Source organism: Panthera onca, chromosome A1 (assembly GCF_046562875.1).
Source record: "Panthera onca isolate mPanOnc1 chromosome A1, mPanOnc1 haplotype 2, whole genome shotgun sequence".
Classification (NCBI taxonomy): Eukaryota; Metazoa; Chordata; class Mammalia; order Carnivora; family Felidae; genus Panthera; species Panthera onca.
In genome coordinates, this window is record NC_138339.1 from 25102754 (window position 1) to 25120525 (window position 17772).

Consider the following 17772-nt stretch of genomic DNA (forward strand, 5'->3'; position numbering starts at 1 on the left):
ATTGTCATCACAATTGTTGCAATCCATGACGTGGTATGCACGTTAACATTGACTTTGCTTTCTGGTTCCAGATAACACAGCAGGAATCTTAACTCGGAAAAATGGCTATAATAGACATGAGATGAGCACCTATCTCCTGCCTGTGGTCATTTCAGACAACGACTACCCAGTCCAAAGCAGCACTGGGACAGTAACTGTCCGGGTCTGTGCATGTGACCACCATGGGAACATGCAGTCCTGCCATGCGGAGGCCCTCGTCCACCCCACGGGACTGAGCACAGGGGCTCTCATTGCCATCCTTCTGTGCATCGTGACCCTACTAGGTAAACTGCTTCTCCCTGCATCCTATCTCCCCATGAGAGGCACACACTGTTACTGTGACACTCTAGATTTATCCGCCTCCCCCATTAAGGCATACAGCCCGCTCTAGGTGAGTAGAGTTACATGCTGAGAATCTGTGTTGTTCAACCATGAACTAGTTTTTGTTTGAACATAGCTTTGGAGAATGAACAGATATGAAACTTGCCTATGTCTTTACCTACTCAGGGAATCATTCACCAAAGAAATCTCTTGTCTGTCAGACTGGGAATGAATCCCAGGCAGGATTTGAGGGCACTATATAAATAGGCCCTTTTCATTTCATTTGTTGTTTAATATCTAACCTGGCAAACACTGTTAAAATATAAAGAGTGAGAGTCATCCAGTATGGAAGGTGTGATGATGGCCCTTTGTATGAAGGTAAAGTTTAAAGATCAGTGGGAAAGTGGAAAGAGAAATGTGATGACTTTTTCTCTCTCAAACAGGAAATAAAGAAGTGATTAAATTTTCTTCAACCCAGCCAACTTGCTTTGATCTACCCATTTAAATAACTACCTTCTTAGCATTGCTCCCTGAATGCCACATACACAATGTCTATTATTTCTCAGACTCTCAAAAATAAATAACTTCTATGACTGAGGAAGTAAATCTGGGACCTAAAAGAAATGAATGCAATCAAGGTGAAAATCAAGGTTTAGCAATGATTCAAAATGAAAGTTTCATCCCCAACAAATGAATTAAGCTCACAGGTTGAGCTCAAAACACTTTACAGACCGTTGCCTGTTGTGAACTAAGAAATCAAATGTTAGTTAACTCAGTCCTTCCAAAAATCAAAGCAAGCTCACTTACACAAAGGGAAGAAAGGGAAGAAGTTAAGTGTCAACCTGGATTGCGGGGAGGGGGGGGGGGTACTTTTTCAAAAAAAAACCTGACAATTTGGTGACTTTGAGAGAAGGAAAGAAGAAAGAGTAAAGACCTAAATTTTTCCAAGAAGAGAATGCCTAGGGATCCCTGCTCAAGAACTTCACATTTCGTATCATTTTGCTAATTATAACAGAAGTCTTGAAACTTAACTACAGAGCTGTGATTCTCTTTGTCAACGAAGATTCGGGGGAAGTATTTTAAGATATGAGGATAAATAAAAGCTGACAGTATGCAAAGACAAATCAGTGTTTCTAATGGTGTGAGTCTATAACAGTTGTTTTGGAAGAGAAGGATATGAATATTCTTTTTGATTAAAAAAAGTTATTTTTAGAAGGGCTGAATTGGCAGGGCTGTACTCAGGGAGAATTCCATAGACATTTTGTGATCTGTAGAAAGAGAGCTGATTCTCATCTCATAGAAGTGATTTCTCCTTACCTTCATCATCTACCCATTTTCTCCTCCCCACTTTTTTCCTCACCAACTCCCTCTATTCTCCCTTTTCATTTCCTTCTCCAATGAATTCACTGTCTCCTTGTTACTCCTAACTTGTTTCAGTGCTTCCTACAGCTGGTCTATTCTCTTTGGAATTCTGTACCCAATAAGACAGGAAATAAATGGGATTTAACCCTTCGTAGGCTAACACCATGGGCTATACACTGGGCAAGAGGCTTCACAACTGTTTTTCTCATTTACCCCTCAGAACCATCTGGTATGTATTTATCTGCATCTCAAATTAGAGTACTGAGGCTCTAAGATGTGCAGTCATGTAGCCGACTCACACAGCTGGTGGTGGGACAAAGTACAAAACACCGGTCTTCTCCCCCTGAGCCTCAGGGCTTCCACATTGCTCTCTACTTTCTTTGTGAGCTCACAGAATGTAAGGTAATTTCCAGGCTGAAAGAGCCCGAACTGAAAACGAGACCATTGAAGAAGGTGGAAACAAACCTCAGGTTTTGTAAGAGAAGGGAAGCCACAACGATAGAGGAGGAAACCTACAGTCAATAAAGTGGATCATGTGGCATCTCTTATTTTATTTACAAAAATAAAACAACAGGGCACCTGGGTGGCTCAGTCGGCTAAGCTTCCTACTTCAGCTCAGGTCACGATCTCATGGTTCGTGAGTTCAAGCCTCACATCGGGCTCTCTGCTGTCAGCACAGAGCCTGCTTCGGATCCTCTGTCTGTCTGTCTCTCTCTCTCTGTACTTCTCCTGCGCTCTTGCTCTCTCTCACTCTCTCTCAAAAATAAATAAACATAAAAAATAAAAATAAAAAAATAAAACGACACTGAAAACAACTACTACATCTCGTGTCTCTGTGGTGCTTTACAGTCTGCACAACTGTTACATTTATTAACTCATTCCTGACGACAGCACTAGCCACTGTGTTAGTGCCTCTCTTTTACAGAAGGAAACACACTTAAAAAGGTGAAATCATTTAAGTGAGCCTAGGCAGGCTGATTTCAAGTGCCTTGCTACCTTCTAGCTTTATGATGGGATTTGAACACAGGTCGGTCCAAGCATTCCCCACTCAAAATCTCACCACTATCCTCTGGCCTCAGGGGATTGAAAAAAGGGAAGAGGTCAGTCACTGGGAAGAAAGCTATTACTTTCTCAGAATGTATTTTTTTTTGCTCCACATGCTTAGAACTCACATCTTCAGTTTATAAAAGTTAGCTTTGAGAAAGATCTCCTTTCCAAAATTTCTGTTCAGATGTACATTGGGCTAAGAAGAAAAGTACAGGCAGTCGTAGCTGTAGGAGAATTAGGCAGTGAATGAATGCCTCTGATTCACCAAATGTGCCCTCTCTCTTCCAGGCAATCGCACTTCTGGGTGTGTATAGGACTAAAATAAAAGATACAGATAACCTAAGCCGGGGAAGAATTAGGAAGAGATAAATGCCTGCTATCTTGCCTTAAATGGTGGCACAAACCATTGTACATACAGGTTTAATTCTTTCCAAGACAGTTGTCTTGATTCTATTCTCTAACCCCAGAGGCCATCCTCAGTTACAGTCCTTTGTTTTGCAAACCCTTGTCATTGGTCACACGGGAATCCGGAAAAAAGCGTAGACTATGAGCATGCCCTGCAATTTTCCACCCTCCCGCACCTCAGGGTAAAGTGAAGATATACAGAAGCCTCCAGGCTCCACGTGACAGGCCGTGCCCTCCTCCTCTCCTCTCCTGGGCCCCCTCAGGTGCAGCCATAGCGTCTCCAGGCTGTTTCTCAAATACTCTAGGCACCTTTGCACCCCAGCCTTTCTTCCAGCTCTGTCCCCCTCACCCGACAGCTCCTCAGATAATTAATTCCCCATATCTTTGCTCAAATGTCACTCCTCTTAAACACACGGCCCCTCAATCATACACAGAAGTGTTCCTCATCCTCCTTTCTCTGATCAACTTTTTGTTTCCACTGCACATATCACCTTCTAATGATTTCCTTATTTATTAGACACATTATTTGTTTTTCAAGATCTCCATCCACCACCACAGCCACCTCTGCCCACCTCATTAGGACGGGGCTCTTGATCAATGTTTTTCATTGATAGTGTCTAGAACTATAGCTGGCACAAAGTAGGCACTACATAAATAGTTAGTAAAACGCCCTGAATGGCTGGGATGAATGAGGCAGGAGGATGCTGTCTGGCAGCAAACGACAATGTGTACAATTACACAATCGCACGCTTGAAAATGGCAACACTGGATATCCTTCAGAAAAAGTCTATAATCAAAGCACGCTTTAACGCGTGGTGATTAATAAGAGTGTTGGCTTTTTAGTTTGACCTGGATTTCAATTGTTTGTACATGTGACACCTCTAAACCTCAACTTCCTCTGTGTAAAATGGGGTTATAATGATGGTACTTACTTTGTAGGGCTGCTGTGATGATCAAATGAGATTCAGTATGTAAAGCACTTAGCACAGTGTTTGGCACATAGAACGCTCTCAGTAGATAACCAATTATTATTAATGCTATTAACACCTGAAATTTTAATATATAGAGACATCCGAATGCATGTATCCGTCATTCTGTGTGTAGGTATCCATATCCACCAAAAGCCATTATTCTGTAATTCTTACTACAGTAATTCAATTTCTATGACTCATAAAATCTGGACCATGTTATGGATGAGAAAATAAAAACACATTACTAGTATTTCTTGCAGTAAACAGCCCTGGACAAACCCAGTTTCGTAATGCAGTTTCTGCCCCGGATGGCTGTCTTCTCTCTAAGCTGTCTCTGTGTTTTTATTTTCCCACCCATATGTCCATTTGGAGATGTGTCTCTACAGGTAGCCAACTGCGAAGAAACATCAGGAGTTATTTGAACACAATCCTTGCTTTGCCTCTAATTGGAGTTAAGAGGAAAAATCAAAAGGACAAACATTCCAGGCATCACACTTAACAGAATACTAAGTCTGAAAGATTTTTTTTTTAAGTTCCCTCTTAAATGTGTTTATTTTATTTAGCTCAAACAGAAATAAGCTGGTGTGTGTCTTATCACCCGCCCCCTTTCAAACCGGCTGGTGTTGAAGTCCAGAATGGCTTTCTGAATTGTATCTGGGTCTCTCCAGGTATTATCTGTAATAATATTTCTTATATGTAGAAAGGTATGCAGACATTCACATGTCTACTTGGGGTTTTAAACCAATTTTACACTTTTCTGAGGAAAAAAAAAAAGAAGAAGAAGAAAAAGAAGGCAGAGTGCAAAAGTTATTTTAGACGTGTAGTTATGCAAACCCTTCAACACATCCCGAAGGTGCCAGCCTTGTGCTTATAAGCAGTTTCAGAGCATTTCAGGTGTTCAGCATAATTTGCACTCTGATTGCTGCGCTCTCGCTGTGTTTGAGCTTTTTTTTTATTATTATTATTATTTTATTTTTTCCTTACCTTCAGACTAGCTCCCCGTTTCAAAGCGAAAGGGAGCTACTGACAAAAATATGAAGGTGTTTTATCCTCTACTTAAATTGTAACTTTCTTTCAAATATTCTCCTCCGCTTTTGGGGGGTCCCCGGTTTGATCACGCGTGGAGGCAAGCGCAACCTTCAAGGAATAAAAGTTGAGTCTGCAGTTTCCCGGAGAAGTTTTGAAACTTCACGTTGGAGCGCAGCGCTGCTTGCTGACATTAATTGGGCGGCAAATTAACTTCCCCTTCCCTTCTGCTTTGTCTCTGCTTCCAGTGACGGTGGTGCTGTTCGCAGCTTTGAGGCGGCAGCGGAAAAAAGAACCTTTGATCATTTCCAAAGAGGACATCAGAGACAACATTGTCAGTTACAACGACGAGGGTGGCGGAGAGGAGGACACCCAGGCCTTTGATATCGGCACCCTGAGGAACCCCGAAGCCATAGAGGACAGCAAATTACGCAGGGACATCGTGCCCGAGGCCCTCTTTCTGCCCCGACGGACTCCAGCAGCTCGAGACAACACCGACGTCCGGGATTTCATTAACCAAAGGTTGAAGGAGAACGACACGGACCCCACCGCGCCGCCCTACGACTCCTTGGCCACCTACGCCTACGAGGGCACCGGCTCGGTGGCCGACTCGCTGAGCTCGCTGGACTCGGTGACCACGGAGGGAGACCAAGACTACGACTACCTTAGCGACTGGGGCCCGCGGTTCAAAAAGCTGGCAGACATGTACGGAGGCGTGGACAGTGACAAAGACTCCTAATGCGTTGCCTTTGTCACCTCGCAGTCCGCCGCCCAAGGACCTGCAGTGGCGACGCCCGCCTCCGCGTCCACTGCTCCGCGAAGGCTTCTCGGTGGTGCCCGTGCCCGACGTCGACGGCTGCAGTCCGGGGGGACCCAACGCGAGGAACTTTTTTCTAGTACACTTTTATGAGCTTCCAAGAGGCAAAGGTTTATTTTTTAGCGCATCCAGTTATCCATGTCGGTCAGCCCCCCAGGCCCCGTGCTGGAAGAGAGAACCAGGAGTGAGATTTTCCCTTGCTCTCCTAGGGCGGGTTGGGAACACGCTCAGTGTCACTGGCCCGGCCTCCCTACCACACTCCATTGACTCAGGTCAGCTGACTGCTCTGGCTGTACATTTCACACGCTAATGGGATGAGGGACTGTGCTTTAACGATAAAAATATAGTTTTAGTGGGAAGAAATGAGGCAGGAACAACTGTGAGGTTGGTCCTGGTATATCCGCTCGCAAGGAGATGATGGACTGTGTATATTGGGTGTGTTTTATGGGTGTGTCCCAAAGTATTTAAAATGGCATTTGCCTGTCCTATGTGTTCTTCAAGAACTTTTTCTGGCACCAGTGACCATTCAAAGCATCAAATCCACCAATGTTTTAAGATTCTGGGTCCTCTTTAGGACTAGAAACAAATCAAATGGTAATATTAAAAAACAACAAACAAAACGTAATGATATCTCATTCCTGGCCACTAACTCATAATTGTTTTATATATTAAACACACAAAAGTTTGCCCTTGCACCGTATAAAGAGAAAGGGAAAATAGCTAATGATGTCAACAAAGGAAATATTTAGCATATTTTAAAGCTCGGGCCACCAAATGTACTACAGATCACTTAAAATTACTTCGACCATCAGTATCAGTAAACTAATCACAAGTAAGTCTAATTGTTTCAAATTCTCAAAGAAACTTTTCTGAGACAAATTTTAACTCCTTGTCTGTAGTTGTTGTCAGTATTATTCTAATATACTTGAAAGTAGCCGTGTGAAGTACAATTCATATTCTTGATGCTTCGTACACAATTAAGTTACATTAGTAAAGGTAGATTAGAAAAACTCAAATCCTGCCCTCAGAGTTTAATGGGGAAATGGGAGCCAGCCACACTTGAACCTGATAACTTGTCCTTCACATCTGGAAACATCTATATATTTATATGATGTGATATAGATGTATTGTTGAGATCACAGTGAAAAACTACACATTACATGTTTGGAATATGCTTACGAAGGGAAAAATTTGATTCCCTTCAACGAGAGTGTTTAAGATGGTATTAAAATGATAGTTGACATTCAAAAGCATTAATATTTTTCCATTGTTTTTAACTTCGTTGCTATGGCAACCCTGCTATCCTTGTCTTTGAACCAATGATAAAAGTAATGGTCTCAAACTACAACAGAAAAGTAATGTACAATCCATCCAATCTATTATTTCTCTAATTATGCAATTAGCATCATAGTTATTATCCAGAGGACCCAACTGAACTGAACTAATCCTTTTGGCAGGTTCAAATCATTTATTTCATATGGCTGTTCTAATGATTTGTATCATTAGAATCTTACATTGTGCAGTCATCAGAAAATTCCAAAGTACTGTAATGAAAACGTTGTTTCAAAAACTTAGAAAAGAAAAAAACCCAGGCTCTGTATATATCTATATATCTATATATCTATATATATTATGTACTTAAGAATATGCTGACTTCAATTATTAGTCTTAGGGATTTATTTTCAATTAATGTTAATTTTCTACAGATAATCTTAATGTCATTTCCATTTGGAGATACTGTCATATTAGCACATACTTTCTATTTGGAACACACTGTTGTTTAGTTAAGTTTTAAATAAGCGTGTTACCCAGGAAGTAAAGACGGCACCCTTAAAATAAGAGAAATGTAGTCTTTTGGGTTACCCAATTAGAGTGAAAAGTTTTTTAACCATATTATTCCTTGTGTTTCCTGAATGGCTTCCTATTTTGTAATGGACTTCCCTGTATACTAACAAGTATTTCATGTTTTCAGGGTTTTCCTTTGCTAGTTCTTCACACACACACACACACACACACACACACACACACACAGAGGAATGCAAACAAAATACTATGGGAGGGTTTCACTGTAATGAATATCATAGTCACAGTTAAGTGTTGAAAAAGATAGCTTAGTAAAGTTAATTAGTAAGAACTAGTTATTCATAGCAATAGAATACCACCTTAATCACATGACTTACTGTAAAATTAAAGAGCTCTCTGTCCTTATGTTTCATGTCATGTAATAAATTGTATCAAGAAAGATAGTCCTGTAAAAAAGAAAGTTATCATCAGAAGTCTTCCTTTTGAACTTTTGGGTTAATTGGAATGTCTGAGGGTTGACGCTAGCAACTTCCAATGTTTAACGGTAAGGTTTATTCTCTCCTCATAAGTGAAAGTAAGTAGTTCTGTAGTGGAATGTTTGAGATGTAATTGGCAGGTATATTATCCCACCTTGAAGATGGTACAGTGAACCAAGAACAAGTGAATATGACTAAATATTGAAATAACTGCTTAATCTCTTACCATAAAACCTGATGATGAAGTGACTCTCTAAGAAATTGGATAATTTAAGACTAGAGCTGAATATTTTAGTATTAGGGTCCTGTAAGTGTTCTCTGAAAATTAATACTCTCTGATGTCATGGAAATAATGAGAGCCATACTTCCATCATTCTGTGTGTGTCTCTCTTCCTTCCCACCAGGATACCGGGTCAAGGATCCCAGTGAACATAAATGATTACTGGAGGAAAAAAAAATTAGTTTTCAGCTCAGTTTTCAGAAAGTCTCTTTCCTGATAGTAGATGTTAGTGAAAGAAAGATGGCAGGAAAATGGGAAGAGGTAAAATTTAATATTTGCTTTGGTCACTGAGAAACTACAATTCATTCATTATAAGCAGATGACTTTTATGGATTGCTTTAAGGACATTGAGGCCCATCTGAAAAATTTTTCCCCTCCATTCAAAGGGAAGAGTTTCTTCAAACCACTAAGATGTTCCCTAAAATAAGCTGGAATTTTTAAAATGTTAAGCTGCTGTGCATAAGTTTACAACCCCATCACTTCATGGCCACTTTCTGCTGAAAGGCCTAAACATTTGTCCCAAAATAAAAAATGAAATCAAATGGGGGAAGAGACAGTTCCATGGAATCATAAGTGAGGGATTCTAGGCACAGTGAATAAATGTTTTTTTACAGAGCTTTTTAGCCTTATAGTTCAGTTGCATAAAAGGAGTTTCAGATACAAATTGACTCCATTTTCAAATGGAACAAAACCTGGTGATTCAATTTTAACTCATTAAAAAAAAAAAATTGGCTTAGTGTTCATTTTCAGCTCCAAAAAGTTGTACAAAAATTTCTTAAAAGTTGAATCCCTATCTTGGAAGCATCCAAATTTTGTGAATCCAAGTTAACTTTAGAATGTTTCCATTACTTTCACTTTTAAGTACGTCAATATTAGATGTCCTGATTTGCTAAGCGAACCTTACATCAAATGCTTTGCCTTGAAATCAGTATTTCACTGAAGATAATAATATATAAACTATGAGTTAAGAATTCCTCAATTCTATAAACTTGAGGACCACAAAAGTATATAGATGAAAGGGAAGAACAGAGTTGATTCTTGGGCCCAAACTAAATATTTACATCAGACACACCTAAATTAATTTTCCCTAGGAACCAAACCACCGAATAAATTATCTTACCCTACTCCCTAGTTTTGAAGCAATATAATTACTTTGGAAGAACGCTCTAGAAAGTCATGATTCCCCACTATTTTGAAAGGTATCCTCTAAAAAGGATCATTTTAGAGTAATTTTATTCTTTATGTTTTTCTCTAGATGAAGTCTTTTTTTTTGAATTGTGACAGGGCCAATGCTTGACACAGCCAAGCATTTATATTTAACACTAAAACCCAGCCTCCTTTATCAGGTTATAAGAGTAGAAAGATTAAGACTTAGTATATGGATCTTCAGGAAGATGAACTATTTTCTCAAGTCTAACAAACAGCTTTCTTTTCCAGAGAATACAGAATTACAGAATGGTCTCCTTAAAAGTTCAGTGACTATTAGGTTTGCAGCATTTTTAATCTCCCTTTGGCATCTTTATGGAATAGTTTTCTAAAGGGGTAATTCTCTCTACTAAAAAATATCAGACCCTGACCGTATTCAGTGTGCAGAGGAATACCCTCTTATAAAGGAAATACGTTGACTCGCACACTTGTTAAAAGTTAATAAAGAAATAGCTCATTTTTAAAGCCAGAAGTTTATGGTCTCTGCATCGTCAATTTAATTTAAGCATTACTGAGACAATCTTTAATCTACTCCGCATTTTGTAATACCTTATTTATGATGCATTTTCATTTTTTAATTTGGGGGGAATGTTAGTCCGATAGATGAAAGTGCCAAAAGGAGGTCAAATGGAAACAAAGCCTATTACCCACTGTATTTCAGACAGGACCAAGGCACTTAGCCTGAGAGCCACTGGGTTATTAGATTAATTTCAAAAGAGCTTTTACAAGTTGCTTAATTCCATTTTTTTTTTAAACCCATGGACCACAAACTCAAATTTCTCTTCAAATGGGGTTAATCTGACAAATGAGGCATGGACCCAGCGTTGTGGAAAAAGCATTCCGCTATAATGAGATCTTGGTCTTTCTTGCAAGACAGTGTTATTTATGTAAATATGTCTAGAGGCACCTTCTATAAGCTTTTAGTTTTCTATGATCTATTAGTTTAGTGTTTATTAAGGAATCAAATGTATAGAACTACTAGACATTCAGGGCGAATGCTGTGTAGCAAACCAACTTGTCTGCTCGAAAGAAACATAGGAATGCTTCAAAACCACCATATTGTTTTGTTTGTGATTATTTTCATTGCTTTGAAAGTAAACTGCCTAAGAATAGGCCTTATAATAAATACTACGTGCGTCCTCAGTAGTACCAAGCTAAGGCGATTTGGCATTCTCCTACTGTGATTTGTGATTTTAAATCCAGAAAATAAAAGCTTTTTGGTATTGATTGTTTTTAATTAAAAATACTCCCAAGTATAAATTGAAGCTGATGCCACCCTTGAAGATTTGCTGGCTGGGATGCTCAGTCAGATGGCTTTTCTCAGTATCATTGGTCTCTGGCAATGAGAACACCTGATGGAAACAACCCCTGCTCAGCTTTCATCCACATTTCTAGCTGGGGATATTTTCATAACTTCACAGTTTACATGAGAAAGTTTCCTGTGTTGGAAGGAGAGGTAAGACAATGACCTTACAGCTCAGTGTGGCCGCGCCTTTTGTTGTAGTCAAATGGCAAAAACACGCTCCTTGAAATGGCTTCTTTTATTTTCCTTTGTTTTCTTAGACATATACATTTGAAAAGAATGCAATTTAAAAAGTGATTTCTCACAGAGTAAATATGCCTTTTGCAAATCAATTTTTGTAACAAGTTATTTATATGATATTACTTAATAAACTGTTTTTTTCTAACTTGTTTTTTTTCAATTCTCTCAACCTATTGTTTTTAATCAGAGATCTCAAAACAATGTACATGCTGTTACACACTTTATATCTTTCTAAATCTGCTGTTTGAACCTCTCAAATAGTTAAGTAAAGCCAACTTGTTATACGATAATTAGCTTGTAAACAATAGTTTCTCCCAGCCAGCATTATACATCATTGGTACTGCCCTGCAGACTCCTTACTGCTGGGGCATCAAGAATTCTACTGTTATTTATGGAATTGCTGTATTAAGAAGAAAGCTGTTTATCCTCCTGGTAATTGCTTTAGATAAAAAAAGACAGTTCTATATTTTTGCCCATCCCAACTCTCCATCCTTTATTTCACTCCCATAGAAAAGAAATGTCTATGGATCTCTGATTTAAAAAAGAGCAAGAAAAAGCAAGAGCCAGACCAGAGGGAAATAAGGATAAAATCCTTCCACCATTCTGATACTATGAGTAAATAAAATGTTATTAGCGTATTCAGAGCTATAATATTTCATATGCTGGTTCTTTTTTAAGCTGCCTCCTATTTCTACAGATGCTGTTTCATAATTTTTTCAGCTGAGAGAATTCATAGCTTTGCAAAGGAGATTTTCATTTATTCATTCATTTGTTCAGTAGTAGGCAGTCCACTGTGTGCTATGAAATATTCGACAGTAAGCCAAATAAATATATTTTCCCTTCTCTCCAGAAGCTCATGGTCCAGGAGGAAGGGCTGCCATAAACTCAAAAGTATAGTATCCACCTGAAGGTGGCAGGAAGGTGTCTTCAGAGAGGTAGAGATACAAGTGTTCACTGGAAGGAGAAACTGTTTCTGCCTGGCTGGAGGAGTGTGTGGGAGGTTTAGGAATTAGTAGTACTGAGATAAACGGAGATAAGAAACCAAAACGAATAGCAGGGGAAAGAAAGAAAAGAGGGATGTTTAAGCAATGCCATTGATCTCAGCTGAGACTCCCTGAAGGAGACCATGCTGGGAAAATTCACATGGTGCCAGCACACGGAGGATCATTAATACCATAGCAGCTGGTCTTGTGATTTTTTGTGATTTTTTTTGCCATGTGGTTTAACGTTATTGCTGGGAAATAGAAACCCATGGAAAGGAATGATGGTATTAGAAACACACATTTTTGAAGGGCATGTACGTTGCACAGTAGTATGCACGGTGTACTAGAGCTAAGCCTCTCCCCTGCGCCCCCAGATCTTCATGACCCCAAGGCAAGCGGGGTCTGCAGGATCTGGGAAACTACCTTGACCTAAAGGTAACATAGGCAGGAAGGGCAGTGTGCTGTCGCAAGGACCCAGTTCAGGAAGCAGATTCCTGCAAACGTTTAGACAGTCTAAGCCATTTCCCATCACCAAAACAAACCACTTCCCATAATAGTTACTAGTATGTATTAGAGTAATTCACTCTAGCTGCTGTAACAGACAAAATCCAAAGTCTCCATAAAGTTTGTCTCACTCTTACGGTGTTCAGGGTGGTGGTGAGCCTTTCTCCCTCTTGTAGGTATGCCATTTGGAGCATCCTGCCCCTAACGTTTAAAGTGGCCAGGGAGGAAAGTTTGCTGAATGATCATATGAGATGTCTCTAGGGGGGCAGGGCCTAGACATGGCCTATATCGTTTCTACTCATATCTCATTGGCCAGAACTCAGTCATACGGCCCCAAACTAACTGGACAGAGGCTGGGAGATGTAGACAGGCAAAGACTTGTGTTCCTGGTGATAACACTCTGGTGAGTGTAACTTACATGTAAGATATACTTAATATGTATCTGCCACTTATAGGTTCAATGTCTGTCAATCTTGCAATATCATTCCCAATTCCCTCCAGTTTCAGTCATCATAATAAGCCACATCCCATAATAATCATGGGGTTGTTATCAAAAGCACTAATAGGAAATCATCCACAAATTGAAACTTCATTTTGAAAACCTCTTTATTATTTTAAATGTTTATTTATTTATTTATTTATTTTGAGAGAAACAGAGAGCAAGGGAGGGGCAGAGAGAGGACAAAGAGAGAAGTCCAAGCAGGCTCCATGCTGTCAGCACAAGAGCAGGACATGGGGCTCAATTTCATGAACCATGAGATCATGACCTGGGCCAAAATCAAGAATCAGATGCTTAACTGACTGAGCCACTCAGTTGCCCCTGGAAACCCCTCCAAAAGCTATTAGTCTGCTATTGCTGACTTCAGTGCCCATAGTGGATATTTCTAATTAATTGACTCATAGATCTCCCAGATGTAGCCTTAGAATCCCTAACAGGAATGCCCTAAGTGGCCATCAACAATAGAATAATATGGACCTATTTGCTATCTCCAACCTAAGAGATTAAGTTCTCCAGTGGAAGACATATTTTTCTTTTTTCTTTCTTTTTTTTTAAATGTTTTTAATTTATTTTTGAGAGAGAGGGAGACAGAGAGAGAGAGAGAGGCAAAGAGAGAGAGAGAGAATGGGAGCAGGGAAGCAGCAGAGAGAGAGGGGGAGACACAGAATCTGAAGCAGGCTCAAGGTTCCAAGCTGTCAGCACAGAGCCCAATGCGGGGCTCAAACTCACAAACCATGGGATCATGACCTGAGCCAAAGTCGGATGCTTAACTGAATGAGCCTCCCAGGCACTCCAAGACTTATATTCTTTCATTTTAAGTTTTGTTGACTACCCACCACTGACATTTGGGAAGAGCATTCTGATCCTCAGATTGTGAAAAATTTGGAATAATTAAGGAAGCTAAAAGGCTCAGCCTGCCATTATAATTAGCCTACATCTTTATTTCATAAATCTGAACCAACAAGCATGTATCTCTTTGTTGATTAATTTCAGCTTGGGGAGGGGGGTGCATCTCCCCTCAGCAATACTCCTGAACCTCTGCATTCATTCTGCAAAAGTCACATGAGAACCTGTGATAGGCCTAGCACCAACGAAGGTGATAGGGATACAGGGGTAAAAAGATAAGAGACACTCCCTGCTCTACACATACCCTTCTCTCAAGGACTGCCATGGTTGTAATCTCGCATTATTAATCTTGGTTTGCCTGACTAAACATTTTGTGTACTGAATGACATCCTGATTCTTTAGATCACTTTTCTAGGTCTCATATTCCTGAATTCAATACTTTTCTAAATATGCTATGAATAGATATGGCTCTTTAAAAGAAGTAGATTGTCTCCTACTTCTGTCTATGATATACTTATTCCTTTTCTTAAATGTCTTTCTTGACATATTAGATCATCTTTATTGCTTCCTGAGCCATTTAGTCTCAAAAACTAAACTTTTAATGGCAAATATGTCTTGTTTGCACATTGGTAAGAAAATGTCTCCTTATAGTCAGTAAAGGATAGGTTTTATTAAAGCTTTTAACTTTGCTTAGCTGCCTGATAATAGTGCCTTACTTTTATATAGCACTTTAGAAAAAACTATTATATACATGACTTAATATAACTCCCACAAAAACCCTGCACAATAGGCTATACTATTCCCATTACACAAACAAACAAAGTGGGGTCATTTGTCCTGAGGTCCCATCACAGGAATTAGAACTAAAATCACTTCTTTTAACCCAGGTGCTGCAAGACTACCACTGAACCCTACATTTTCTTCTTTGTATGCGTAGTCCCATCTCATCTGTGTGAGAGAAATATTTATTGGGAGGGAAAAAGGATTCTTTTCTCCTTTCTACAAATTCAGATGAGGCTGGACTCTGCTGAGGGCTGCAGCCTCAAAGACATTCCTATCTGTAAGATCAGTCTAAATGCTCTATGAAAAAAAAAAAAAAAAAAAAGCCTGAAAAGCAAAAATCTGCCTATTGACCCCAGTTATCCAACTGATTTCAATGATAAAATTAGAACAGTGTTCCCAAAGAAAAGTATTCCCAAGAAACATAAACTTCCACCCAAGACAGCAAAAGCTTTAGTTGTTTATGTGATAATAATCTTGACAATATCGATAGTTCAGACATCAAATTGTGGTAAGCCCTCTGTTGGGTAGCAATGCCCTATAACAGGAGAGGGAAAAGGCAAGGAATGAGGACATCCTGTTGCTCCTTAAGCAATTCAGATTTCATAACTGAATCAGGAGCTGTGGAGGAAGGAGGGAGACTTGCTCTGTCCACGAGCACCCATTAACTCCTGGCACCCTACCCAGTAACATGGTGGCTGTGAAATCCCCAGAAAATCCAGCTGCCCAGTGAGGTGGTGTCTGTGTGGCAAAGCAGGAGCTACAAATCTTTGCTCATAAACTACAAGTAATGCATTTTCCACATTTTTCTATAACTGAGCTTAATTTCTGTTTTGGACCTTAATCCTGTGAGCAACAGAAAGTCAACATTAGTCATTTGGGGTTTCTTTCCACAAGCCCTCCCTCATATTATAGTGAATTTCTAAGAGTCTAAGATGACATAAAGAGTTGGGGTAGCCAGAAGAGGAGGCAGTCAGAGCTTAAAGCTAACCTGCTCAGGGAGCTGGGAAGTGTGAATGGATTCCAGGAAAAACACAAAACAAAACAAAACAAAACAAAACAAAACAAAACACAGCGTAATTCTCTTAGCCCTCCCTGTCTGTTCTCCCACCCTTCACAAAATGGGAAGGCTAAAGTTTATTGATCAGAAGTGTCTTTATGTTATTGTCATTATTTCTCATTCTCAGAAGGTCAGGATCAAAAGCTTAAGAAAGACACCTGATTCTCTCCTGACTTACGACTTCGGCAGAGATTCAGAAAGAGCTGAATGTTACCTCAGAATGTCAATGTCTCAAATTTAACGCTAATTTATAATGGTGTTTTCTTTTCCTTTACTGTCTCAAACATTACAAAAATTATTCCTTTATAGTATTAAAATATATTAAATAGTATGGTAAGATTGAACCAGTCTTCAATGATTTCTGAACATCTATGTGATGAGAACGTTAGTATCTACTTTATAAGTAAAATATATTTTTTTCTTTATCATAAATCAAGAAGATCACAACAAAGTGTTTTCGGATTTGTGAATACATCTACATGAAAAATCTTGCAAAGTTACAAAAATTAAATCACAATTGAATATGTATTTAACAAATAATTTATGTTGGAAACAAAAAACATGATACATCCAGACTGTTTAGTTCCTTTTGGATCCAAAGTAATATATCTACCTTAAAAGAATTTGGCAAAATGACACCAAAATTCAAATAACAGCTCTCAGGTGAGAAAGGTTGAGAGACAGACTGATTCCAGCACTAAGACCGAGCATTAAGACTTGAGCTGGGAACACTAGTGCCTACAGCAAAGTCCAGTCCAGCTCCAGAAACAGTGAGGGCGATTTGATGTACTCCACAGGCCACGGGACATTCCAAACGTTGGAAACTCCATCTTCATTTTATTAAACATATTTAAATGTACCCATACTTCACCTTAGAGACATTAATCAGGTTGCAATTTACTAGTTTATGTAATATTGTCATATACGCCATTAGACTTCTATTGAGATATTTTTTTTTGCAACTTTCCTTCTGTATTTTGAAGGCCCCTTTTTAAAATTTAGGCTTTTTTGGACTGTAGCTCATCTGAGAGCAAATGGGTACTGTGTGTATTATGCCTAATATGTTCAAAGACATCCTAAAGTGAAGACAGGATTTGGGAATCTGCATTTACGGCAAGTTTCCCAGTGATTTTTACACACACCAGAATTCAAGACAGATGTGAAGCTATTGAAGCAGTAAAGGCGAAGGCATACTTGAGGAACTGGGGGTAGATTAGTTTGACTAGCAAAGAAGGCTCTGGAAGGGATGAGGAGAGATGTAAGTTCTACTACTCTTGCACATGCCTTCCAATTTTCCTTTACCTACTGGACGTAAAGCTTGTTTGGCAAATGATAAAGGAAGTAACACAGGTGCCCTCCATAGAAAAGTGTGCAAGTTTCCAGTTAAAAAAGCAGGAGTAGTTGATACATATCTATTTAAAACTTCAGGTAAACTCTCCACTCCCCCACCGTTTTTCTTTCTTTTTTTTTTTTTTTTCAGAACTTTTCTGGCTACTTTCCCTGCATGTGTCAGTCAATAGGTAAATAATTGAAATCCCTCTAGAGTTGATTCACCTAAGCATTTGCTTCTATTTCTCTCTTCTTAAAGTCAGCTGTTATTCTATGAGCCTCAGCTGGGAAGCGCCTCCTCTCCCAGGGCCCAATCAGAGTACCACTTCAATTAGCTTAATTGGAAGAAGACACAACCAAACTTCCAATTAAAGTTCTAAAGGAGCTATTAGAACAGCTATTTTTGTCTTTTCAGAGAAAGCTCTCCTAATAGTCACTTTTTAAAAGGTAAAAATCCTTAAAGGAGAAAAGGTGA

General features: G+C 39.3%; 1 protein-coding gene across 8 annotated transcripts in view; it reads left to right on the forward strand.

Annotated features, from left to right (window-relative positions):
• The window catches only part of CDH6 (cadherin 6), a 127270-nt gene extending 115829 nt beyond the window's left edge, over positions 1–11441 (forward strand). For 7 of the 8 annotated variants that reach the window (XM_060634398.3, XM_060634399.3, XM_060634402.3 and 4 more), the window contains 2 exons: positions 72–323; positions 5420–11441. In XM_060634398.3, the coding sequence (XP_060490381.1) occupies positions 72–323; positions 5420–5910 (743 nt within the window). In that variant the 3' untranslated portion in view covers positions 5911–11441. Of the gene's footprint in view, positions 1–71; positions 2360–5419 lie in introns of those variants that run through there. The other variant, XM_081796020.1, reaches the window with a different exon arrangement.
• Positions 11442–17772: the final 6331 nt, after the last annotated feature.